At 43.9% G+C, this 27,742-nt stretch overlaps 1 protein-coding gene across 1 annotated transcript; it reads left to right on the forward strand.

Moving 5' to 3' along the window:
* Positions 1–23: 23 nt before the first annotated feature.
* On the forward strand, positions 24–27,742 carry LOC120065402 (protein-glutamine gamma-glutamyltransferase 2-like). Its single transcript, XM_039016386.1, has 13 exons — positions 24–119; positions 8,998–9,177; positions 13,691–13,909; positions 14,580–14,698; positions 18,504–18,632; positions 18,818–18,995; positions 20,672–20,807; positions 21,016–21,119; positions 21,384–21,623; positions 21,928–22,203; positions 24,044–24,204; positions 24,738–24,874; positions 27,319–27,742. Exons 1-13 carry the CDS (start codon positions 110–112, stop codon positions 27,467–27,469), a joined length of 2,040 nt encoding a protein of 679 aa, XP_038872314.1. The 5' UTR covers positions 24–109; the 3' UTR covers positions 27,470–27,742.

The raw sequence follows: 27,742 nt of genomic DNA on the forward strand, positions 1-27,742 counted from the left end.
TGACCACTACAAATATGACTTTCGTTCACAGTCAGAGTAGCTGCGCAGAGTAGAGAATACTTTCAACAGCCTGACACAGACTATTACCCGGCTGTACATCAACGCGATAATGGCTCAAGGTAAGATTGTAATAACTGTTTGAAATGTTTTATTTGCATTGTTTTATTGAGTGTGTTGTATCTCTGTAAATCTTCTCTCTAGTACGTGCATAGCATTATTGAGCATTTGAACATAACTGTGAATTACATTTTTGAGTTTCATCAACAGTTTAACAACTAATGCATTTTCTTTTCAATATCAACGAAAAACTAGACAGTGGACAGTGGCAGATAATTTAAAATAGCTTATCATGTTATTGCTTCCTAAAATAAATACTTCCTTGCAGGACTGAGCCATATGCCAGAATATGTATCTAAATATTTGAAGCATTTAGAGGATTTCAATATTACCTTAAAAGGCTGGTGAACAATTGATTCGTTTAGAAAAAAATCTCAAAACTAAACAGCAAAGTGAAACCTGATCCATCCCTTCACTATGGACCAGGGTTTTCCAAACTCGGTCCTGGGGACACCCTGGGTGCACGTTTTGGTTTTTGCCTCTGCACTACACAGACCGAGTTTGGGAAACCCTGCTATGGACAAATGATGGCAAATATCTTACCGGTAGCTGGTTTCTTTTACGCCTGCTACATTAGGTTAGGTTGCCATTGATGACCTTATCCAGCGGTGTCAATCAAAATTTGCCTGAGGGCCACATGTGCACAATTTAAAAATATTTCCTCGCCATCAAAATTTACACCAAATTGTTATTTTCCATTAAAAAAAAAAATGTTATTCTCCCTGGCTGTTTAGCTTTCATTTAGGTGATTATTAGCGAGCTGGACACAGGCAAGAAACTGTATGAATGTAGATCCATGATCTTTTCTACACAGTTTCAATTTGGTTTTAGTTATTTTAAGGTATATTGAGTTTTTTTATCCCTCAAAAAAATAATACAAAAATAAATATACTACATGGCCAAAAGTCTGTGGACACCTGCTCGTCGAACATCTCATTCCAAAGTCGTGGGCATTAATATGGAGTTGGTCCCCCCCCTTTGCTGTTATAATAACCTCCAATCTTCTGTGAAGGCTTTCCACTAGATGTTGGAACATTGCTGCGGCGACTTGCTTCCATTCAGCCACAAGAGCATTAGTGAGGTCAGGCACTGATGTTGGGCGATTAGGTCTGGCTTGCAGTCTGCGTTCCAATTCATCTCAAATGTGTTCGATGGAGTTGAGATTAGGGCTCTGTGCAGGCCAGTCAAGTTCTTCAACACCAATCTCGACAAACAATTTCTGTGTGGTCCTCGCTTTTTGCACGGGGGCATTGTCGTCATGCTGAAACAGGAAAGGGCCTTCCCCAAACTGTTGCCACAATGTTGGGAGCACAGAATCGTCTTGAATGTCCTGGCATCCTCCAAACCCAGATTCGTCCGTCAGACTGCCAGATGCTGAAGTGTGATTCATCACTCCAGAGAACGCATTTCCACTGCTCCAGAGTTCAATGGCGGCGAGCTTTACACCACTCCAGCCAACGCTTGGCATTGCGCATGGTGATCTAAGGTGTGTGTGCGACTACTCGGCCATGGAAACCCATTTTCATGATGCTCCCGACGAACAGTTCTTAGGCTGATGTTGCTTCCAGAGGCAGATTGTAACTTGGTAGTGAATGTTGCAAACTAGTACAGACAATTTTTACTCGCTACGCGCTTCAGCACTTGGCCGTCCCGTTCTGTGAGATTGCGTGGCCTACCACTTCGCGGCTGAGCCGTTGTTGCTCCTAGATGTTTCCACTTCACAATAACAGCACTTACAGTTGACCTGGGCAGTTCTTGCAGGGCAGAAATTTGATGAACTGACTTGTTGGAAAGGTGGCATCCTATGACGGTGCCACGTTGAAAGTCACTGAGTTCTTCAGTAAGGCCATTCTACTGCCAATGTTTGTCTATGGAGATTGCATGACTGTGTGCTCAATTGTATACACCTGTCAGCAACGGGTGGGACTGAAATAGCTGAATCCACTCATTTGAACATACTTTTGGTGCTTCTACAAAGTATTGCCTCAGGGGTGGGAATAGTTATGTAAATGGTTCTTTCTGTATTTCATTTTCAATACATTAGCAAAAATTTATAAAAACATGTTTTCACTTTGTCAGAATTGGGTATTGTGTGTAGATGAGTGAGGAAAAAAATAATTTGAATCAATTTTGAATTCAGGCTGTAACACAACAACATGTGGAATAAATCAAGGGGTATGAATACTTTCTGAAGGCGCTGTATTCAGTAAAACCTGCAAAACGGCTAATGTAAACCAGGGGGACAAAACACACTATCCTCCCCTGTGCCCAATAAAAAAACACACACCCCTCACCAAAGCAAAACAAAAAGTTAGACAACCCTCTATTTTGGATGCTATGCTGTAATGCGTAAACACTTTGCCTAGCTGCCAACCTGCTTGCACCAATCCGCTGTAATTACAGTAAAATACTCAAATGCAAAACCTTCCCCTCAATGAATTTCAGGTGAGGTACACTGTAATATGACATACAGAATTTTCCTTGCCACAGCTGCCTGTTAGTTAAATTCACAGCAGCCTCTTTACAGTGCATGTTATAATGGTGTGAAAGTTCAAGTTTCAAGTTTTAATGTCACATGCACAAATACAGTGAAATGCCTTTCTTGCAAGCTCTAAATCCGACAATGCAGTAATCAATAACAATGTAGTACTAAAAATAACATAAGGAGGAACAAAAAACAGACAATAAATTGAAATAACAAATAAGAACACAAGAAAGTAAGTAAGCATACTATATATAGGGTCAGTCAGTTCCAGTACCAAATATACAATGTGCAGGGATACTGGCGTGATAGAGGTATATACTGTATGACTAGGTGACTAGGGATAAGGATATATGATAAACAGAGTAGCAGCAGCGTATGTGATGATTGTATGTGAGTGTGTGTGCATGTGCATAGAGTCAGTATAAATGTGTGTGCATCTTATGTGTGTGTGTGTGTGTGAGCAAATGATGAAGTGATTGTGTGTGTGTGTGTGTGTGTGTGTGTGTGTGTGTGTGTGTGTGTGTGTGTGTGTGTGTGTGTGTGTGTGTGTGTGTGTGTGTGTGTGTGTGTGTGTGTGTGTGTGTGTGTGTGTGTGTGTGTGTGTGTGCGTGCGTGCGTGCGTGTTGGAGTGTTAGTGTGCGTGAGTATGTAGGGTCCTGTGTGTGCATAGAGACAGTGCAAAAGTAAAGGGTCGACTCAGATAGTTCGTGTGGCCATTTTGTTAGCTATTTAGTTAGCTATTTAGCAGTCTTATGGCATGGGTATAGAAGCTTTTCTGAAGCCTGTTGGTGTCAGACTTGATGCAGCGGTACCGCTTGCAATGCGGAAGCAGACAGAACAGTCTATGGCTTGGGTGGCAATCAGCTCCTTGGTCTTACTAACGTTGAAAGAGAGGTTGTTGTTCCGGCACCACACTGCCAGGTCACGGACCTCTTCCCTATAGGCTGTCTCATCGTCGCCGGTGATCAAGCCTACCACCGTCTTGTCGTCAGCAAACTTGATGATAGTGTTTGTGTCATGCGTGGCTACGCAGTCGTGGGTGAACAGGGAGTACAGGAGGAGACTAAGCACACACCCCTGTGGGGCCCCCGTGTTGAGGGTCCTGTGTGGCGGAGGTGATGTTGCCTACCCTCACCACCTGGGGTCGACCTTAAGGAAGTCCAGGATCCAGGTGCAGAGGGAGGTGTTCAGTCCCAGGGTCCTCAGCTTGGTGAAAAGCTTAGAGGGGACAATGGTGTTGAACGCTGAGCTGTAGTCAATGAACAGCATTCTGACAACTGCACCAACCAAAACTGTCATCCAACATCTAAAAGTTGGATGGGGTGAGAACTTCTTTTCACATTGCCATAACCACTAAATGACAGCTTAACATGCTGTCTATAGGCCATTGGGGTTGATGTCTTAACAGAACCAAATGTAATTTTTATATATATAAAAGCAGCCTTTTATTTTTCTGGCTCACCATTGCTGATGACACAAGTGTTGTCTCCCACCTTGTCAGCTAACCATAAGCTTTAGCCTAGTCGTATGCATCTTCAATGCATCTGAGGAATGTGTTTCAGAGGGAGTTAAGTGTTGCTAAGGGAACTTTGGGCTTTTAATAGCAGACAGCAGCTGTAACTGCAACCAGAAACTGTGGCGAACTTAATTTGTCCTTGGAATGATTTTGCAAAGCCCCTATGAACCCATTCAAACCTTTTACACCTTGCACACACACACACACACAAGCACGCAGACACATACAGACAACGCTGAGAAGCACGCACACACATACAGACAGAGAGAGAGAGAGAGAGAAGAAAAATTGAACATGTTTATTTTTTGTTTGTTTATTATCTATTTCACTTGCTTTGGCAATGTAAACGTGTTTCCCATGCCAATAAAGCCCTTAAATTGAATTGAATTGAGAGAGAGAGAGCTCTTGCCGCTTCATTCGTGACTAGGCTGGATAGGTTGCTGTTAATAGATGAGAGAACGTATTTATTTTTCCTGGGATTTACTGTACCTGCTTCTGTGCATTTTTCCCTGACTAGGATCTTTCATTGCCCCGACCTTATTGGGTTTATTCTGGCCCAGTAATTCTGCTTGGCCTATAACAGGACACTTGATGTGGTGTTGTTCAAGTTTAGTAGACTGGAAGCAAAACAAGGGAGTGTAAGTCTCGAGTGATGGCATGGTGGAGATGGTGACCTCATGGTAGTAGCCTGCTCAATGGGGGCATGTGATCACATAAATGGGAAGACCCCCCACCCCCCCCCCTACACACATAGCTCACCTAGATCTCTGTCCGGAAATGTATTTTTGCACTATTCATGTTTGTGACAGACTGTAATACACTGTCTTCCCAGTGCAATAGAACAAAGCAAAACAACAATAACTACACCTTAATTACAGAAACCGTTCCGTTTAAATTCAGACTGCACATTATCTTACATCAGCTTTCATTCCACAATGCGAGAGTGTCTAATAAAAATGCATTTTATTTGATACCAACTGTGTAATACAAGAATGAAAAGCAGCAATAACTACACTTTACCATTACATTGATTGAGCTTGCGTTGTCTGGACTGTGTTGTCGAAAACAACATGTTGGTTGTTTATCTGCTATCAATCTGCCTAATGGTCTCCAGATTCTAGGTTTGTAGTCCTGTTGCCTCTAGCTGTGGAAAAGCACAAGTTCCCAGACGCTTTATGACTGAGTAAAATAGGCTTATTGACAACTTAATTTCTCTTTAGGATGAAAGAGCTGGACTGGAGACTTAAGTTTGTCTCCTTTGAAAGACCACTTTTCTTCAACTATAAGGTGTAAAACACATGCAAAATTTCCCACGGTTGGTCAAATGTAGAAGATACACTATCCAGATGTTCCTACAGAAATGGATTTGTCATACATGTAGTCAGGGTTGGGTAGGTTACTTTTTAAATGTAATATGTTACAGTTACTAGTTACCTGTTAAATTATAATCAGTAATGTAACTTTTGGATTACCCAAGCTCAGTAACATAATCTGATTACTTTCATGTACTTTCCATTTACTTCTCCCTTAAGAGGCATTTAAGAGGCATTAGAAGAAGACAATAAAGAATCTAGCAAACGCTTTTGGTGTGTCATCATAGAGGTCTCTGACTTGTGGTCAGACTCACTCAGATGGAACAAACTTAAACACCTTTTTTCAATTCTGAATGGAATGTCATTGAGAAAACAGAACTGTGGCATAACATGTTTTTTTCTCTCGCAAACATCCGTTATGAAATTTAAAGTAATCCATTAAATAATAATCTAGTTTTTAAAAAGTATATGTAATCAGATTTTTGTTGTTATAGTAACTGATTAGTTTGTTTTTTTTGTAATCAGATTGCATGTAAGTGATTACATGTAATCAGGTACTCCCCAACCCTGCATGTAGTTCAAAGTAGCACTCTAACATTATTCAAGAAGTAGTACACTGGCAATAGGGTATTTAAGCACCCTAGGGCAAGCAACCTTTTAAAGCTTGAACAATATTCCTCTGATTGCGTAATATGGCAATCAGGGGTAACATAATTACCTTAGCCGTTTGATGTTAAATTCTTTCTGAAAGATATGTAATTTTGTCCTATAAGAAATTGGGATAAGTGAGTGTTGACAATGCAGCTCAAAAGTGATTGGTGAAACAAGATGGTAATGTTATATTGCGTGTCAGTGACTGAGCAACCCAGCATACAGTGGTATCTTAACACTTCAAGTGTTAACCAGTGACCAGTGTTAGAACACCAAGCTTTAATGCACCATGCAAACAAAAACAAACCATTGGAAACACCTGTCAGTTAGTCTTTGTTGTTATGTACAGTCTAGAACCAATAAGGGTTCTTCGGTTTGATAGGTTTGGATTTCTAAACTTTAAATATTATTAGTCATTAGCTGTAACAGAGACCTGAGGGGTGCCATAGCCAAGGGGCTACACCAGAGGTTAATGGTTATCTGTAGGAAGAAGGTATATGGTGGGGGCAATTAAGCTTGGAATGTACTGAGTGTAGGGAAAGTAATCACATGTGGCAGGCATTGATAAGGGGAGAGAGCCATGGATTAGTGATGAAGGGGGTGGAGGGCAGGTCAGGTCACGTTAAGGAAGAAAGAAAAGTTTATGGCCCGTATCACTTAGTTTCCTGCCTAGCAATAAAATATGCAATGTTTGTTCAGATGTGTAGGAGGAGACTCAGCATAGAAGAAAGGTTTAAATATCAGTGCTTGTGTGAATATGTCCTTGTCTGATGCAGCTGTATTGACCCTCTGGGAAGAATAAACTTGGTTTGAGCTTCCATTGTGTCCGGTGAGTTTTAACTCTGAGAATAAGAACCTAACAGGTTCACCCCATAGGAGAACCCTTTGAAAACCCTGTTGGTTCCAGGTAGAACCCTTTGGGTTCCATGAAGAACCCAGGGTTCTACATGGATCCCAAAAGGAATCTATGAACCCAGGGTTCTACATGGAACCCAAAAGGGATCTACCTGGTACCGAAAAAGGTTCTATTGGGAACCAAAAATGGTTCTCCTATGGGGACAGCCGAAGAACACTTTTGGAACCCTTTTCTAGGAGTTTGGGCATAACCTTTGTCACCTCACATTTTGTTTTCATGTCGTTTTCTCCTGCCAATATTATTTAACAACAACCAGTCTTGTCTTAAAGAAGCAGGATGACTGTAAATAGGAAATCAAAGGGTGGGATCTTATTCACACACCGAGCCCTGGGGACAAGGAGGTGTACAGTATTTGCTTGCACACCTCGCCTCGCAGGGAGTGACAGAACACTGCTCATTCATGTTTTCTTGTTTTCTCTCTTGTGAAATACTTCCCTTTTTTTAAATGAATCCATGAAAGAGTTCAAGTCTGTGTCTCAATGGGTTGGTGTAGTACTTACCCACTAGTGGTACTTGAGTAAATATAGTTCCCAAGATAGTTATTTGCAAAGCAGCATTTCCTGTCTGAAGGATTCCTATGATTTTTACGGCAATACAAGTCTTTCTGTTACACAACAGGTAAGGTTTTTTCTCTTTACACTCAACAACAGGAAGTGAACTCTTATGGTTAGTTTAAATAACAATGAAAGTCCTTCAATTCATGCCTGCTGCCAGAGATAAGATGGCAAAAGGTCTGAAAATGTCTGGAAACAATTTGCATCAGTCCTTTAACCATTTGTCTAAGGCCTATTTACCACAAGTTAATTCGACACCCTTAATGATTTAGCCATGCATACGTTTTATTCTATAGGCTATACACTTATTAATATGATTAAGTATACCATAGCTTATGTACATTTTCTTTAAAACTAAAACCGCTAAAGCAGTCATTTTGACAGCTCATGTATAAGAAAAATGTAAAGTCATGCCCCCCTCCGTCCTTGACACTTATAATGATGTTTAGGCTACTGATGTTTTCATCATTTGACCACACGTCTTGCTGACCATGCGTCTTTGTGGTTGGGGTATTTTATTTATTTTGTTGTTATAAAAATAAGCTGTTGCCGTGTTCCAACACATATGCTTTTAGTTTCATAGTTGTAATAAAGGCATTCCCCAAATAAAATTGATTGAACATATGAAATGTTGTGTTTTTTGTGTGTTTGTTTTTACATACAGTATATCCTATAGTAAAATAAACGAATGGAATTGCTATGGTGTTCTAAAATTAATATTATATTCCAATGTTACCGAAGACCTTCATAAACACAACCAAATTATTGTTTTTGCAATAGCATATATGAAATGTTCTCAATTACACTGTTAGAATGTTGGAGTCAGAATGGCTGGTCGTTAGCTTGAGGCCCAGTGGTTCTAGTGTTAACAGACATTTAGCAGACGCTCTTTCTGTAAAAGCACATAGTCAAAGAGCTGGACAGCTAGCATAAATACAAGCAACTCTCTCCTCAGAGGTTAGTAGAATACTTCATTGTAGTGCTAAAAATAGAATGAAGTACCAGAATTGAAATGCTACAATACAATGTAAAGCAACTATTATAGACATTTCCAGAGTAGTAGTGCCATTGGCGGTGAGAGGAAGGGGTGGTCTACTTGGAAGGAACCAGCTTTGAGAGTTGGGGAGCCAGTTTGAAGAGGAAGGTCATCAGCCTAGCTAAAAACAGGTATAGACCCAATTGTCTTAAAAGCAATGGGGGAGTTTGGTCCACCACTGAGGCACCATGAAAGAGAAGACAATTAATCGATAAAATAATATTTGTATAGCACTTTTGACGAACACATTTGTCAGAAAGTGTTAAGCCTTATTATACTGAAGACTGGACTGACACCCCCAAAGAGCAGAGGAACTGTGGAGCAGGATTCTATTCCCTTGTAACTGGCTGGGTCAATCCTGAGGTATTTCTACTCACTGTTTCCTTTCTCTCTCTCATCCATCTCCCAGCACTGGACATTGCCCGATGGGACCTGGAGTGTGAGTTCAACAACACAGACCACCGCACGGAGCTCAACGGGGTGGAGCGCCTCATCGTGAGAAGGGGCCAGCCGTTCACCATCAACCTGCACCTCCGCTCGGGCGTCTACCAGCCTGATGGCAGCGCCCTTGACCTCACCGTAGAGACAGGTACTGTGTTATCCCTGAGTTGTCGACTAATCAATTCCATGTGAAAAGAACTAGATAAATGTTATTGAATTTTTTATTAATCTAGTGCAGGCGTTCCGCTAGCGGAACCCCTCGACAACATTCCGCTGAAAGGCAGCGCGCGAAATTAAAAAATATTTTTTAGAAATATGTAACTTTCACACATTAACAAGTCCAATACAGCAAATGAAAGATAAACTTCTTGTTAATCTACCCTTCGTGTCCAATTTAAAAAAGGCTTGACAGCGAAAGCACAACATTTGATTATGTTAGGTCAGAGCCAAGTCACAACGACACACAGACATTTTTCCAGCCCAAGATAGGAGTCACAAAAAGCAGAAATATAGATCAAATTAATCACTAACCTTTGATGATCTTCATCAGATGACACTGATAGGACATCATGTTACACAATACATGTATGTTTTGTTCGATAATGTGCATATTTATATCCAAAAATCTCAGTTTATATTGGTGCATTACGTGCAGTAATATTTTGATTCCAAAACATCCGGTGATTTTGCAGATAGCCACATCAAATCCCAGAAATACTCATAATAAACATTGATAAAATATACAAGTGTTATTCACATAATTAAAGATAGACTTCTCCTTAATGCAACCGCTGTGTCAGATTTCAAAAAAACTTTACGGAAAAAGCATAATCTGAGTACGGCGCTCAGAGCCCAATCCAGCCAAAGAAATATCCGCCATTTTGGAGTCAACAGAAGTTAGAAATAACATTATAAATATTCACTTACCTTTGATGATCTTCATCAGAATGCACTCCCAGGAATCACAGTTCGACAATAAATGACTGATTTGTTCCATAAAGTCCATCATTTATGTCCAAATAGCCACTTGTTGTTAGCGTGTTCAGCCCAGTAATCCATCTTCATGAGGCGCGAGCACTACATCCAGACAAAACTCGAAAGTTCCGTTACAGGTCGTAGAAACATGTCAAATGATGTATGGAATCAATCTTTAGGCTGTTTTTAACATAAAACTTCAATAATGTTCCAACCGGAGAATTCCATTGTCTGTAGAAAAGCACTGGAACGAGAGCTAACTCTGTCGGGACCGCGCGTCACGAGCCTGACACTCTGCCAGACTACTGACTCATTCAGCTCCCATTCCCCCCTCCTTTATAGCAGAAGCCTGAAACAAGTTTCTAAAGACGGTTGACATCTAGTGGAAGCCTTAGGAAGTGCAACTTGACCCCATAGACACTGTGTATTCGGTAGGCCAAGCAACCTCAGATTTCCCACTTCCTGGTTGGATTTTTCTCAGGTTTTCGCCTGCCATATGAGTTCTGTTATACTCACAGACATCATTCAAACAGTTTTAGAAACTTCAGAGTGTTTTCTATCCAATACTACTAATACTATGCATATATTAGCATCCTAGACTGAGTAGGAGGCAGTTCACTCTGGGCACGCATTTCATCCAAAAGTGAAAATGCTGCCCCCTATCCCAAACAGGTTAAATCCTAAAGGTTAATCTTAATTAAAACATAAGATCATTTCAGTGTTTCCCCTAGATATTTCCAAAGGCATGACACAAAGGGTCCCAAAACAAACATCTACGGTTCCTGACAACAGAAACCGAAGCCTGGGCAGGGTGAGTAATGGTAAACGAGGCAGGGTAGAGTGTCGGCTAGCTAACTGTTCTGTAAGAGTCAATAGTCTTATCACTGATAATTGGAGCAGGATCAAACAGTTTCGCTATCCTCTAAACAACAGTAGTGTCAGAGCTCTCGTCGTAATGAGGATCGGACCAAAGCGCAGCGTGGTAAGTGTTCATGATTTTTTTATTAACCAAAACACTTGAACAAAATAACAACGTGAAGAAACCGAAACAGTTCTGTAAGGTGCATAAACTAGACAGAAAACAACTACCCACAAAACACAGGTGGGAAAAGGCTGCCTAAGTCTAAATCTTAACTTCCCTGCAAGTTTGAAAATACCTCATGCATGTGCTGCTGCATAGTGTGTAACACTATAACAACATACTCTCTGCTATATTTTTCTATTGTTTTAACCCCTTGAAGTCTAAGGCCTTTTTTTCACTACCTTTACATTTTTGGCTTCTACAGGCATTTCTGTAATAGGAACCATCCACAGGTATTCACTGGAGCTATCCAATAAGTCGATTTTGGAACTGGCTTGCTGTTTAGATTTTGACCAGAGACCCAGTCTGTAATACCTACATGTTTCAAGCAGACCACCATAGTCCCTGTGCCCAAGGACGCCAATGTAACCTGTCTAAATGACTATTGCACCGTAGCACTCACATCTGTAACCATGAAATTCTTTGAAAGGCTGATCATGGCTCACATCAACACCATCATCCCAGACGCCCTGGACCCACTCCAATTCGTATACTGCCCCAACAGATCCATAGATGACGCAATCTCTATTGCACTCCACACTGCCCTCTCCCACCTGTACAAGAGGAACACCTATGTGAGAATGATGTTCCTCGACTACAGCTCAGTGCTCAACACCATAGTGCCCTCCAAGCGCATCACTAAGCTGAACACCTCCCTCTGCAACTGGATTCTGGACTTCCTGACGGGCTGCCTCGAGGTGGTGAGGATAGGCAACAACACATCCACCACGCTAACCCTCAACACGGGGGCCCCTCAGGGGTGCGTGATTAGTCCCCTCCTGTACTCCTTGTTCACCCACGACGCAACACAATCATTAAGTTTGCTGATGACACAACGGTGGTAGGCCTGATCACCAAAGACGATGAGACAGCCTATAGGGAGGAGACAAAGGAGCTGATCGTGGACTACAGGAAACGGAGGGCTGAGCATACCCCCATCCACATTGACAGAGCTGTAGTGGAGCAGGTTGAGACCTTCAAGTTCCTCTGTGTCCACATCACTAAGTAATTAACATGGACCAAACACACCAACACAGTCATAAAGAAGGCACGACAACGCCTCTTCCTCCTCAGAAGGCTGAAAAGATTTGGCATGGGCCCTCAGATCCTCAAAAAGTTATACAGCTGCACCATTGAGAGCATCTTGACTGGCTGCATCACCGCTTGGTATGGCAACTGCTTGGCATCCAACCACAAGGTGATACACAGGGTAGTGAGTATGGCCCATTACATCACTGGGGCTGAGCTCCCTGCCATCCAGGACCTCTATACCAGGCGGTATCAGAGGAAGGCCCTGAAAACTGTCAAAGACTCCAGACACCCAAATTTAAAAATATCACATTTACATAAGTATTCAGACCATTTACTCAGTACTTTGTTGAAGCACCTTTGGCAGCGATTACAGACTCGAGTCTTCTTGGGTATGACGCTACAAGCTTGGCGCACTTGTATTTGGGGTAGGTACTATGGCAACGCCTACTTGAGTGTTTCTATTGGCATTGGGAACTTGTTTATTTTCCCCAATGGTCATTGTGATCTACAAAGTGATAAGGAGTAAGAAAAGCTAATGGTGAGGTCGAATGTTGTTTCAAGGAAAGGGAAACCGTTTAAGCCTGTTCAAATTTTCAGTGATAACGCTATTGACTCTTGCAGAATAGTTAGCTGACACTCTACCCTGCCTCCTTTAACATTACTCACCCTGCCCAGGCTTTGGGCTTTGGTTCTGTTGTCAGGAACCATAGATGTTGCGTTTGGGACCCTTTCTGTCCCGCCTTTGGAAATATCTAGGGAAAAACACTGAAATGATCAGATGTTTTAATCAAGATTAATGTGTCAGATGTAAGTAACAGTCATAAGAGGGGTGGAGTGGCCATTGTACAGACCACAGCAGTTTCTACAGTATCCACCAGTTTGAGAACAGGAAGAGGATCACTCCCCAGGAAAGCATGTGTCCTTTCAAAGATAAGGCTATCACAGTGAAAGTTAAACTATTTTTTAATGGGCTGTAATATAAACTTTAATACACATAACAGCCAAGGAAGGAATCTAAGTTGTTTCAGCATGCTGCTGAAAGCAAAGGGGTTAAAAGGGGTGATTCTTTGGCGTTATGCCCAGTCTGAACACAATGGAATTTCAGTTCAGGCAGTTTATCTTAACGGAGGTCACTTGAAGGAAGCTGAGTTTCCATCGTCTTTGATCCCTGTGGAATTGTCCACCATTTTCCAATCTTCTCGCTGAAGGGTTTGGGAATAGTATGTCAATTGTACAGTCTGAATTATGAAAATGTTTCATGTGTGACCTGAAAGCATCTGTGCGCTTCATATTTGTTATAATACAGTAAAGAACGTAATTCTTATAAAGGACAGCAACTTCTGTCGAGGTAATGACTTTTGTCAAGGCCTATTTAAACCCTCACTTTAGACTAATGAGATCCATTGACACATCTTATGACAAAGAATGACAGAATAGCTATGGCCAATATTACTTTCCCTCCAATGGTAAAACAAGTAGGTAAGCTCTAGTGTTTTGGCTTTGAAGTCCTTTACATCATCCCTAGTCAAGTGTTCCATCTTTCACCCTTTCTCTTCTTCATGTCCTCTACTAGGTCCCCAGCCCTCTGACCAGTATGGTACACAGGCCTCCTTTGGGCTGACCGACCAAATCGACACCTCCCGCTGGAGCGCCGCCATCACCAGTCCCCCCGGGAATATGGTGTCCCTGTCCATCTGTTCCCCCCCGGACGCGCCCATCGGACGCTGGCGCCTGACCCTGGGTCAGGGGGGCAGGGTGGACTTTGTGCTGCTCTATAACCCCTGGTGCACCGGTAGGTAAACATTCCATACATCATTCTGTCTGTGAGTGTAGTAGGGGCTATGCATAGTTGAGTGGAATGCCTTAAGAGTAATTGACAGACGCAGAGACGAGACATAGCTATGCGGAATGTGTTGACAGTTGGAGAAATTGCTTGAGCCGTGCTGAGAATTAGAAAAGTAAGAGAGCCAACAGTCCAATATTTTAGAACATGTATGCGTACATGTTTTGGACTCTGATAGGCGCTTTAGATGTCTCTGTTACAAGGACAGCCAGCATGACCAATGGAGAGATGCAGGTTTACAGGAAGGATCCCACAGTGGGGAGAACAGGATGACATGGATGGATGGATGGATGGACGGTAGTTTTGGAGATGATATGATAATCATACAATGGAGAATGGGATGGATGGGGATGGATAAGTATTTTCCAGTATCTCTAAATGTTTAGCCCTATCATGTGCTGTATCTACAATACATGTTACACTTAGACATTTTATTACCTTAGACATCAAAGTAAATGGACAGCAGATAGTCTCATTAAAGATGCACTCTCAAACTTTTGTATCATTTCAGCCAGTAGATTTGAAAGTGGTGCTCACGAACCAAAAGTGGTCCACATTTTTTGTGTACTAATTCATCCAATTGCTTCCTACATCATCCCCTCCGTATGATATGTTACAGGTGATGTGGTGTACATGGACAGTGAGGAGAAACTGAGGGAGTACATCTTGGCTCAAGATGGTATCATCTACCGAGGCGGCTGGAAATACCCCATCCCTACACCTTGGAACTATGGCCAGGTACCAACAGCAGCACAGCTCTGATCGTTGTATAAACAGCCTCCTTGAGGAGAGACAAACCAGAATTTGGTGGTAGTGATAAAGGCTTGGCTTTTGAATTTGGCTTACTGTCACGATCGTCTTGCTGTGAGAGATTGGACCAAGGCGCAGCGTGTGCAAAATACATCTTCTTTATTTTTTAAGAAGAGAGAAAAAACAAACAAGAAACGAAACAACTAATCACGAACTAACAAAATAACAAAACTGACGACCGTGAAGCTATAAAGACAGATAGTGCTGACACAAACACTACACATAGACAATTACCCACAAATGCATGATGCCCATGGCTGCCTTAAATATGGCTCCCAATCAGAGACAAATGAAAGACATCTGTCTCTGATTGAGAACCACTCAGGCAACCATAGACATACCTAGACACATTCACTCAACCATAGACATACCTAGAAACATTCACTCAACACAAACTCATACACTACACCCAACACCCCCTTTACCATATAACCACCCAAAACGACAAAACACAAACATTCCCCATGTCACACCCTGACCTAACTAAAATAATAAAGAAAACAAAGAATACTAAGGCCAGGGCGTGACAGTACCCCCCCCAAAAGGTGCGGACTCCGGCCGCAAATCCTGACACATAAAGGGAGGGTCCGGGGTGGGCCTTAATATGGCGGCGGCTCGGGTGCGGGACGTGGCCCCCACTCCACCATTGTCAATATCCGCTTCGGTGTCTCTGGTAGATCCTGGCTGACTGGCGGCTCTGGAAGATCCTGGCTGGCTGGCGACTCTGGCTGCTCATGGCTGGCTGGCGACTCTGGCTGCTCATGGCTGGCTGGCGACTCTGGCTGCTCATGGCTGGCTGGCGACTCTGGCTGCTCATGGCTGGCTGGCGACTCTGGCTGCTCATGGCTGGCTGGCGACTCTGGCTGCTCATGGCTGGCTGGCGACTCTGGCTGCTCATGGCTGGCTGACGGATCTGGCTGCTCATGGCTGGCTGACGGATCTGGCTGCTCATGGCTGGCTGACGGATCTGGCTGCTCATGGCTGGCTGACGGATCTGGCTGCTCATGGCTGGCTGACGGATCTGGCTGCTCATGGCTGGCTGACGGATCTGGCTGCTCATGGCTGGCTGACGGCTCTGGCTGCTCATGGCTGGCTGACGGCTCTGGCAGATCCTGTCTGGTTGGCGGCTCTGGCAGATCCTGTCTGGTTGGCGGCTCTGGCAGATCCTGTCTGGTTGGCGGCTCTGGCAGATCCTGTCTGGTTGGCGGCTCTGGCAGATCCTGTCTGGTTGGCGGCTCTGGCAGATCCTGTCTGGTTGGCGGCTCTGGCAGATCCTGACTGACGAATGGCTCTAGCTGCTCCTGACTGACTAACGGCTCTGACGGCTCGGGACAGACGGATGGCTCTAATGGCTCGGGACAGACGGATGGCTCAGACGGCACTGGGCAGACGGATGGCTCAGACGGCGCTGGGGAGACGGATGGCTCAGATGGCGCTGGGGAGAAGGAACAGGGCATACTGGACCCTGGGGACGCACATTAGGCCTAGTGCGTGGTGCCGGAACTGGTGGTACCGGGCTGGGGACACGCATCTCAGGGCTAGTGCGGGGAGCAGCAACAGGATGCACAGGACTCTGGAGACGCACAGGAGGCTTGGTGCGTGGTGCCGGAATTGGTGGTACCGGGCTGGAGACACGCACCATAGGGCGAGTGCGTGGAGGAGGAACAGGGCTCTGGAGACACACTGGAAGCCTGTTGCGTGGTGTAGGCACTGGTGGAACTGGACTGGGGCGGGGAGGTGGCGCCGGAAATACCGGACCGTGCAGGCGTACTGGCTCCCTTGAGCACCGAGCCTGCCCAACCTTACCTGGTTGAATGCTCCCCGTCGCCCGACCAGTGCGGGGAGGTGGAATAACCCGCACCGGGCTATGTAGGCGAACCGGGGACACCATGCGTAAGGCTGGTGCCATGTATGCCGGCCCGAGGAGACGCACTGGAGACCAGACGCGTTGAGCCGGCTTCATGGCACCTGGCTCAATGCCCAATCTAGCCCTACCAGTGCGGGGAGGTGGAATAACCCGCACCGGGCTATGAACACGTACAGGAGACACCGTGCGCTCTACTGCGTAACACGGTGTTCGCCCGTACTCCCGCTCTCCACGGTTAGCCTGGGAAGTGGGCGCAGGTCTCCTACCTGCCCTCGGCCCACTACCTCTAAGCCCCCCCCCAAGAAATTTTTGGGGCTGACTCACAGGCTTCCTACCGCGTCGTCGTGCTGCCTCCATTCGCCGGTATCCCTCCTCGCACTGCGCTAGAGAATCCCAGGCGGGCTCCGGCACTCGCCCTGGGTCGATCGCCCACCTGTCGATCTCCTCCCACGTAGTGTAGTCCAGATTACGCTCCCATTGCCATTCCTCCTTGCGCTGCTCCTGTTGCCGCTTATCACGCTGCTTGATCCCGCATTGGTGGGTAATTCTGTCACGATCGTCTTGCTGTGAGAGATTGGACCAAGGCGCAGCGTGTGCAAAATACATCTTCTTTATTTTTTAAGAAGAGAGAAAAAACAAACAAGAAACGAAACAACTAATCACGAACTAACAAAATAACAAAACTGACGACCGTGAAGCTATAAAGACAGATAGTGCTGACACAAACACTACACATAGACAATTACCCACAAATGCATGATGCCCATGGCTGCCTTAAATATGGCTCCCAATCAGAGACAAATGAAAGACATCTGTCTCTGATTGAGAACCACTCAGGCAACCATAGACATACCTAGACACATTCACTCAACCATAGACATACCTAGAAACATTAACTCAACCATAGACATACCTAGAAACATTCACTCAACACAAACTCATACACTACACCCAACACCCCCTTTACCATATAACCACCCAAAACGACAAAACACAAACATTCCCCATGTCACACCCTGACCTAACTAAAATAATAAAGAAAACAAAGAATACTAAGGCCAGGGCGTGACACTTACGCTTACCCTGATAAGGGAGAAATAGCCATTCATCAAGAGATGTATGTTGAACTGCTTTCCAATGTAACTACTGTACTGTGCACTTTCAAAGGTGAGATTATGCTGCCTCATAGTACTGCATATTTAGAGATGTATGATCTTAATTTGATCACCCTGTTGCAAGGTGATACTTGTAGTGTATTTGAGGTTTAAAAAGGAAGTTTATCATTTCCATTTTATTCTTATGAAAGAAATTATCAATCAACCCCTACAAAAATATCCAATAATTATAATCCACATAATAATTTACATTTCCTGTTGCTGCAGGATTATTTTCCTTCTGTAGAAAACCGGCTCAAATTAAGATCCTACATCTGTATGAGTGGCCTGACAAGTTTGATAAAGTGAGAAGATAAATTATGGTTGAGAAGAACTTGTGATGAGTGAACAGTTGACTGATAAAATCCAATTGAGGCTATTTTCTTTCCACATCAAGATGCTTCCATTGGTTCAATCTGTGTATAATTGACAGATCATGATAATCCCACTGAGATGGTGAGACCAAGGTTCAATTGTTGATACAACTCATTATCTAATTGGTGTGTGTCATAGTTGCATATCGTGCACACTGTCGTTCAGCTTTACTAAACGTTTGCACATGATATTTTCAGAAGAGAATCAAAGACGAGAAGCAAACTTCTAATCCTTTGATCTTTATTCGATCTTTTGCTCACCTTTGCATGCTTAGTTCCCTTTAGAAAATAAATAGCAGATTGATTTGAACTTGTGTGGTTTTCTCTGTGTGGTGTAGTTTGAGGATGGGATCCTGAATGCCTGTCTGAGAATCCTGGATATGAACCCGAAGTGCCTGCGTAACCCTGGGAAAGACGCTTCAGGGAGGAGAAACCCAATCTATGTGTCCAGAGTCCTCAGTGCCATGGTGAGATCACATCAATCGGTTTCACATCCTGTCATGCACTGCATTACACACTGCAGTTCATACAGTAGAATCGAATATAAAATATACACTTGAACATATAGTAGATGGCAAATAGCAAGGCTCAATATAACAACAAAGCTGAATGTGAAATGAAGAGCCTGACCATTGTTGTCCATGTCCCTCAGGTGAACTGCAATGACGACAAGGGAGTCTTGCTGGGCAGGTGGAATGATGACTATGACGGCGGGGTGAGCCCTCTGTCATGGAAGGGTAGTGTGGAGATCCTCCGGAACTGGGACACAAATGCCTGTCAGCCTGTGCGCTTTGGCCAATGCTGGGTGTTTGCAGCAGTGGCCTGCTCAGGTTAGACATGAATGCATAGACATTAAGACTGAGTTTTTTACATACTGTATCATTATATTATGTAAGAGACATTCTGTCCCCTTTTTGTATTGCACAAGACACCTTTAGTAACACATTCATCACTAAGATAAGGGCTCTGGGACTAAACACCTCCCTCTGCAACTGGATCCTGGACTTCCTGACGGGCCGCCCCCAGGTGGTAAGAGTAGGCAACAACACGTATGCCACGCTGATCCTTAACACTGGGGCCCCTTGGGTGTGTACTTAGTCCCCTCCTGTATTCCCTGTTCACCCACGACTGCGTGGCCGAACACGACTCCCAACACCATCATTAAGTTTGCTGACGACACAACAGTGGTAGGCCTGATCACTAACAATGATGAGACAGCCTATAGGGAGGAGGTCAGCGAACTGGCAGTGTGGTGCCAGGACAACAACCTCTCCCTCAGTGTGAGCAAGACAAAGGAGCTGATCGTGGACTACAGGAAAAGGCGGGCCAAACAGGCCCCCATTAACATCGAAGGGGCTGTAGTGGAGCAGGTCGAGAGTTTCAAGTTCCTTGGTGTTCACATCACCAATGAACTACCATGGTCCAAACATACCAAGACAGTCGTGAAGAGGGCACGACAAAACCTTTTCCCCCTCAGGAGACTGAAAAGATTTGGCATGGGCTCCGAGATCCTCAAAAGGTTCTACAGCTGTACCATCGAGAGCATCCTGACTGGTTGCATCACCGCCTGGTATGGCAACTGCTCGGCATCTGACCGTAAGGCGCTACAGAGGGTAGTGCGAACGGCCCAGGACATCACTGGAGCCAAGCTTCCTGCCATCCAGGACCTATATAAATTAATAGGTGGTGTCTATTAATAGGCGAAAGCCCATAAAATTGTCAGAGACAATGTCCAGTCACCCAAGTTATAGACTGTTTTCCCTGCTATCGCATGGCAAGTGGTACCGGAGCGCCAAGTCTAGGACGCAAAGGCTCCTCAACAGCCTCTACCCCCAAGCCATAAGACTGTTGAACAATTCATAAAAATCACTATCGGATAATTTCCATTGACACCGCCCCCCCCCCCCCCCCCCCCCCCCGTACACTGCTGCTACTCGCTGTTTGTTTGTTACCTATGCATAGTCACTTTGCCCCCACCTACATGTTCAGATTACCTCAACTAGCCTGTACCCCCTCACACTGACTCGGTACCGGTGCCCCCTGTATATAGCCTCGTTATTCTTATTGTGTTACTTTTTATTATTGCTTTTAATTTTAGCCTAGTTGGTAAATATTTTCTTCTTGAACTGCGCTGTTGGTTAAGGGTAAGGGCTTGTAAGTAAGCATTTCACGGTAAAGTCTACACTTGTTGTATTCGGCGCATGTGGCAAATAAAGTTTGATTTGATGTGATTCTATGAATAGGGGGGCAGGTAGCCTAGCAGTTAAGAGCCTTGGGCCAGTAACCAAAAGGTTGCTGGTTCGATCCCCAAGCCAACTAGGTGTCCCCTTGAGCAACTTTACCCAAATTGTTTCTGTACATCACTGGATAAGAGTGTCTGCTAAATAACCTAACTGTAAAATATATACTTGTGTATGATGTATTTATAATGCCATATGTTAGACCTGTAGTAGAATAGTTGATGAGTAGTATTGGCTAACTGTACATGATTTATGTGCCCTCTCAGTTTCACGAGCCCTGGGCATCCCTTGTCGACTGGTCACCAACTACAATTCAGCCCACGACACCAACAGTGACCTGGTGATAGAGCGCTACGTGGATGAGAACGGACAACTTGTTCAGAAGTCCAGAGACATGATATGGTGAGACCTCAGGAGGACTATCAAATTGGTGGATTTCCACTCAGACAAATTCAATACAGAGCTAGCCATGTATTTGTTCATGCTTTTTGCCAACAATCTGGAAATAGTCAAGGCATTCCGGAGGTTGGGTATATGAGCAAATGTCCTTCAGTTGTAGCAGACCGTCTGGAAATGGTTAAGGGGTTACTATGGTTGTGTGTCGTTGTAGGAACTACCACTGCTGGGTCGAGAACTGGATGACCAGACCTGACCTCAAACCAGGTTTTGATGGCTGGCAGGTCATGGACCCCACTCCACAGGAGAAGAGTGAAGGTGAGGCCTAGATGGTATTGACAATAACCCCAACTCCAATAACCCCAACTACAATAATCTCAACTACAATAACCCCAACTACAATAATCCCAACTATTTCAGAATAGCCCATAAAAGGGCCTGACCCCAATTCATGTGTAGTGATTCCAGAAAACTCCTGAATTGCTAATCATCAGATTTTACTAGAAGTGATAAGGATATGGCTTCAGATATGTCATAAAAACATGTAATCTTCAGTTCCCTCACAGATTCTCCTTCTTTCAGGGGTTTACTGCTGTGGCCCTATCCCACTGAAAGCCATCAAGGAGGGCGAGCTCACCTATAAATATGACGCCTCATTTGTTTTTGCGGAGGTCAATGCTGACGTGCACACCTTTATGAAGAGCAAAGATGGCAGCACGAAGAAGATCATCAGCTCCGTCCAAGTGGGGCTGAAGATCAGCACTAAGAGCGTGGGCAGTGATAGGAGAGAGGACATTACACACCTGTACAAGTACCCTGAGGGTAGGGAGCTTCACTATGACACCACTGTAACATGCCACCAGGACACACAAATGTCACATTACACCACAATATGCCGCCAAGACAGCAGATTAGAAAGAATATGTGACTTTCCTAAGTATTTGAAGTAGTCTGTTCATTATATGTACAATCAGATACAGTATGGAGCTTCAAAATAAGAAATATATGGTTCATTAAAGACTACTCTGGAAACAAGTTCTTATTCTTCCCTAAATGTGTCAGAATGTATCAGAGTTAATTTACAGTATATGAAAGCATGTATAACTTTTGCTTTCTGTGCCCCCAGGTACTGACGAGGAAAGGGAGGCCTTTACAAAAGCCAACCACCAGAACAAACTACTGCAGCAGCAAGACAATGCTGGCCTGCTTATCGTCATCAAGGTTTCCACGGAGATGAGAAAGGGCTGTGACTTTGACGTGTTTGCCGTGATTACAAACAACACGTCCAATGAGAAGAAGTGCCGTCTGGTGTTCGGCTCCAGAGCTGTGTCCTACAACGGCATTCTGGGAGAGAACTGTGGGTTCAAAGACCTGCTCAACGTACAGTTGGCACCTGGAGAAGGTCAGTTGGCTTTGTATAATGGAAAGATTTGTGTATATATACACTGCCTACGGAAAGTATTCAGACCCCTTGACTTTTTCCACATTTTGTTAGTTTACAGCCTTATTCTAAAATGGATTACATTGTTTTCCCCCCTTATCAATCTACACATAATACCCCATAATGACAAAGCAAAAACAGGTTTTTAGAAATGTTGGCTAATTTAAAAAATGAAATATCACATTTACACAAGTATTCAGACCCTTTACTCAGTACTTTGCTGAAGCACCTTTGGCAGTGATTACAGCCTCGAGTCTTCTTGGGTATGACGCTACAAGCTTGGCACACCTGTATTTGGGGAGTTTCTCCCATTTTTCTATGCAGATCCACTCAAACTCTGTCAGGTTGGATGGGGAGCGTTGCTGCACAGCTATTTTCAGGTCTCTCCAGAGATGTTCGATCGGGTTCAAGTCCGGGATTTGGCTGGGCCACTCAAGGACATTCAGAGACTTGTCCCAAAGCCACTCCTGCATTGTCTTGGCTGTGTGCTTAGGGTTGTTGTCCTGTTGGAAAGTGAACCGTTGCCCCATTCTGAGGTCCTGAGCGCTCTGGATTAGGTTTTCATGAAGGATATATCTATACTTTGCTCCGTTAATCTTTACATCTATCCTGACTAGTCTCCCAGTCCCTGCCGCTGAAAAACATCCCCACAGCATGATGCTGTCACCACCATGCTTCACCGTGAGGATGGTGCCAGGTTTCCTCCAGATGTGACGCTTGGCATTCAGGCCAAGGTGTTCAATCTTGGTTTCATCAGACCGGAGAATCTTGTTTCTCCTGGTCTGAGAGTCTTTAGCTTCCTTTTGGGAAGCGGGCTGTCAAGCGGGCTGTCATGTGGCTTTTACTGAGGAGTGGCATCCGTCTGGCCACTCTACCATAAAGCCCTGATTGGTGGAGTGCTGCAGAGATGGTTGTCCTTCTGGAAGATTTTCTCCACAGAGGAACTCTAGAACTCTAGTCAGAGTGACCATCGGGTTCTTGGTCACCTCCCTGACCAAGGCCTTTCTCCCCCAATTGCTCAGTTTGGTCGGGCGGCCAGCTCTAGGAAGAGTCTTGGTGGTTCCAAACTTCTTCCATTTAAGAATGATGGAGGCCACTGTGTTCTTGGGGACCTTCAATGCTGCAGAAATGTGTTGGTACCCTTCCCCAGATCTGTGCCTCGACACAATCCTGTCTCAGAGCTCTACGGACAATTTCTTCAGCCATTCTGACATGCACTGTCAGCTGTGGGACCTCATATAGACAGGTGTGCGCCTTTCCAAATCATGTCCAATCAATTGAATTTACGACAGGTGGCCTCCAGTCAAGTTGTGGAAACATCTCAAAGATGATCAATGGAAACAGGATGCACCTGAGCTCAATTTCGAGTCTCATAGCAAAAGGTCTGAATACTTTTGTAAATATATTTTGGTTTTTAATAACATTTGCAAAAAAAAATTAAAACCTGTTTTCGCTTCGTCATTATGGGGTATTGTGTGTAGATTGATAAGGAAATTGTTTTATTTAATCCATTTGAGAATAAGGTTGTAACGTAACAAAATGTGTAAAAGTCAAGGGGTCTGAATACTTTCCAAAGGCACTGTATATGTGAGCGTGATATACTGTAGCTCATTTAGAGTTTAAGACCGTGTATGGAGTTATCTTTTCATGTTATTTCATGTCTAATGCTAATTCGTGAATGTGTGTCTGTGTGCATTGAAATCATACTGTCCAGTGTTCTATGTATCGGCTTATGTCAACATGTCAACATCCTGAGGAATTGGATGGTGTCTCACTTTCTCTGCTTTATGTCTCACTCCAGAAAAGCGGGTTGCTCTTAGGATGAACTACTCCAAGTATGCAGAGAACCTCACTGAGGACAACCTGATCCGGCTGGCGGCTCTGCTCCTAGACTACGGTACCCAAGAGGCTTACCTCGCTGTGAGGAACGTCGTACTGGTTAACCCCGAGATCAAAGTCAGGGTACGGCCACTATTCTCACTACTTTAACACTTTACAAAACACAAGAATACAGTGATTAACATGAGTAATAAGTATACTTATTGCAGCAACCTCAGTGGAGTACTCTGACTAGGGAATCAAAAATGTTCAAGCATTTGGTCCCAAGCCAAGGACGCTAACCACAGCTCCAAGATAACTAAGTTGCTTGGAAATACTCATGCCAGAACAGAGGTCACAATGTGAAAGAACTGTACCAGCTGGCATTGCAAGCTTGAGTGTGATTATCAGAGATATCAACAACAAAAAAAGATCCTACATCTGTAGCTAAAGACATCCATAGATAGTCAAGATATTTATCTAAACTTTCATAAAAAATAATCAACTGTCTTATGTCAACATGTGTCAACATCTGATAAATTGTTTGAAAGAACCGTTCCAGCTGGCATTGCAAGCTTGAGTGTGATTATCAGAGATGGAGCGTTCTCCATGTTCGCCTAGCCGATGAAATGCAATATGTCAAAGCATTAAGATAATTTATGTTCCCTGATATATAGATCCTTGGGGAACCCAAAGAGAACCGCAAGCTGGCGGCTGAGATCACTCTGCAGAACCCTCTCCCAGTACCGCTGCAGAACTGCTGCTTCACCGTGGAGGGGTCCAATCTCACTGGAGGACAGATCTTCACTGAAAGGTAGGAGGGAACCATGACAGGGTGATGTTTATTTCCAAACGGGACTGTTTACAGATCAAGTGCATTTACCGCTAAAAGTAACAACAGGAGTGTAAATAGGACCTATTAGTGAGGGTCAAAGCAACAATTACATGTAATGTTTGTCAGGGATGTCTAAAAGGATATGTATAATTCATAGACATATAATCAATCATGTTTTAGTCACCAAGTGGTGCATGCCCATGCCTTGGTGGAGTTGGAGGTGTTCATGAGAATGGAAATGTATGTTTTGTAGCAGACTCACAATAGTGCTTACATGTCAAAAGCAGACTAAAAGTCTTATTAGTGCTAAGTTGGATACTGAATTCCCAGCCATGTACAATTCAAGCACACTTTAACTATCCAAGTGTTTTGCCAAGACCACAATTTCATGAATCTTCTCAAAAAATGTTTTGGATTTGAAAACAAACACTTTCACCTCAAAGACTAGGAAGTTCGCTGGACGGAAGCTGACTGTTTCACCAGGTCGTGAATGTTTGTCTGGATTTATTCAGTATTTATAATAATAATTTGATTGTGAGAGTATCGTTTTGTCAGAGTTGGTTTTCCAAGCATTCATTTACATTTTTACATTTAAGTCATTTAGCAGACGCTCTTATCCAGAGCGACTTACAAATTGGTGCATTCACCTTATGATATCCAGTGGAACAGCCACTTTACAATAGTGCATCTAAATCTTTTAAGGGGGGGGGGGGGGGGGGGGTTAGAAGGATTACTTTATCCTATCCTAGGTATTCCTTAAAGAGGTGGGGTTTCAGGTGTCTCCGGAAGGTGGTGATTGACTCCGCTGACCTGGCGTCGTGAGGGAGTTTGTTCCACCATTGGGGTGCCAGAGCAGCGAACAGTTTTGACTGGGCTGAGCGGGAACTGTACTTCCTCAGAGGTAGGGAGGCGAGCAGGCCAGAGGTGGATGAACGCAGTGCCCTTGTTTGGGTGTAGGGCCTGATCAGAGCCTGAAGGTACGGAGGTGCCGTTCCCCTCACAGCTCCGTAGGCAAGCACCATGGTCTTGTAGCGGATGCGAGCTTCAACTGGAAGCCAGTGGAGAGAGCGGAGGAGCGGGGTGACGTGAGAGAACTTGGGAAGGTTGAACACCAGACGGGCTGCGGCGTTCTGGATGAGTTGTAGGAGTTTAATGGCACAGGCAGGGAGCCCAGCCAACAGCGAGTTGCAGTAATCCAGACGGGAGATGACAAGTGCCTGGATTAGGACCTGCGCCGCTTCCTGTGTGAGGCAGGGTCGTACTCTGCGAATGTTGTAGAGTATGAACCTACAGATGGTATAAGAGACCCAGATGCAGACACGGGAGGCAGATGGTTTGAGTCTTTGATATTTATTAGAATCCAAAAGGGTAGGCAAGAGAATGGTCGTGGACAGGCAAAAGGTCAAAACCAGTTCAGAGTCCAGGAGGTACAGAGTGGCAGGCAGGCTCGAGGTCAAGGCAGGCAGAATGGTCAGGCAGGTGGGAACAGAGTCCAGAAACAGGCAAGGGTCAAAACTGGGAGGACTAGCAAAAAGAGAATAGAAAAAGCAGGTGCACGGGAAAAACTTGCTGGTTGACTTGAACATACAAGACGAACTGGCACAGAGAGACAGGAAACACAGGGATAAATACACCAGGGAAAATAAGCGACACCTGGAGGGGGTGGAGACAATCACAAGGATAGGTGAAACAGATCAGGGCATGACAGATGATTGTGATGAGTTGTGGGTTTGGTTGGCATGTGACTCCTAGATGTTTGGCTCAATGTGGTGTTACACAATCGAGATGAGAATATGAATGGATTTGTTCATTAAAACAGTTTTGAATGAGTTTGACGAGCTTCTAAAACATAATTAAATATCCTATACTATAATAGGGTTATTTAGCACATGCTTTAATCCAAAGTGTTTTCTAGTTCAGACATATATATATCTATGTAGAGAACTATGGCTGATGCAATACATACACAGTCCTTGCTGGTCAGCTCAGCAAAATAATTACAATCACACTATCACACTAGGATCTACATTTGAGCCAGTTTACAACAGAGGGAAAATAATCCTGCACCAACAGGAAATGTGAATTATTGTGGATTATAATTCATGGATATTTTTTGTATTTTTTGTTGATCTATTTTTCATTAGGGCAAATCAAGTCTGAAATTACAAAATGGACATTACAAACTTTATAAGCCTTTTTAAAACTAAAATACACTACAGGTTTGCATTTCAAGACTCAGAAACAAAAGAGTGATCAAATGAAGATCCTACATCTGTAGCTAAAGACATCCATAGATAGTCAAGATATTTAACAAAACTTTCATGAAAAATAATCAACTGTCTAAATATGTATGCTGGGAATGTAGTGTGATAGTGTTACAGTGCATGTAGATAGAGTAACTTCTAAATATTTACCCTTCTTAGACTTAACTCCACGGTGGAACCTGGGCAGGAAGCCAAGGTCAAAATCTACTTCACGCCCACCCACTCGGGCCTAAGGAAACTGGTGGTCGACTTCGATAGCAATAAGTTGTGTCACGTCAAGGGCTACAGGAACATCATCATCGGAAAATAGAGGACCCACCCTGAGCCTACACTCCATAAAACCTGATGAGAAAGAAGCCTTGTTACGAAATGTTTGCAAAGCAACATATTGCTGTTCTCATAGATATCTCACTTATCACCTATAGTTTTATACATTTATACATTTTATAGGATGTATAAATATTTTGTATGGAAAGCTTTGAATTGTAATACTTTCACATTTTTGCATATTGGTGTCAACAAATTCATATCGTAAATGAATTTATTGACAATATAGTGCTACACACCTTTTTAATAAATACAT

Source organism: Salvelinus namaycush, chromosome 20, assembly GCF_016432855.1.
Source record: "Salvelinus namaycush isolate Seneca chromosome 20, SaNama_1.0, whole genome shotgun sequence".
Lineage (NCBI taxonomy): Eukaryota > Metazoa > Chordata > Actinopteri > Salmoniformes > Salmonidae > Salvelinus > Salvelinus namaycush.

Coding starts and splice junctions, on each gene's coding strand:
- LOC120065402 (XM_039016386.1), top strand. Junction 20,808..21,015: donor AAGTCCAGAGACATGATATG/GTGAGACCTCAG, acceptor GTGTCGTTGTAG/GAACTACCACTGCTGGGTCG. Junction 24,205..24,737: donor ACCCCGAGATCAAAGTCAGG/GTACGGCCACTA, acceptor CCTGATATATAG/ATCCTTGGGGAACCCAAAGA.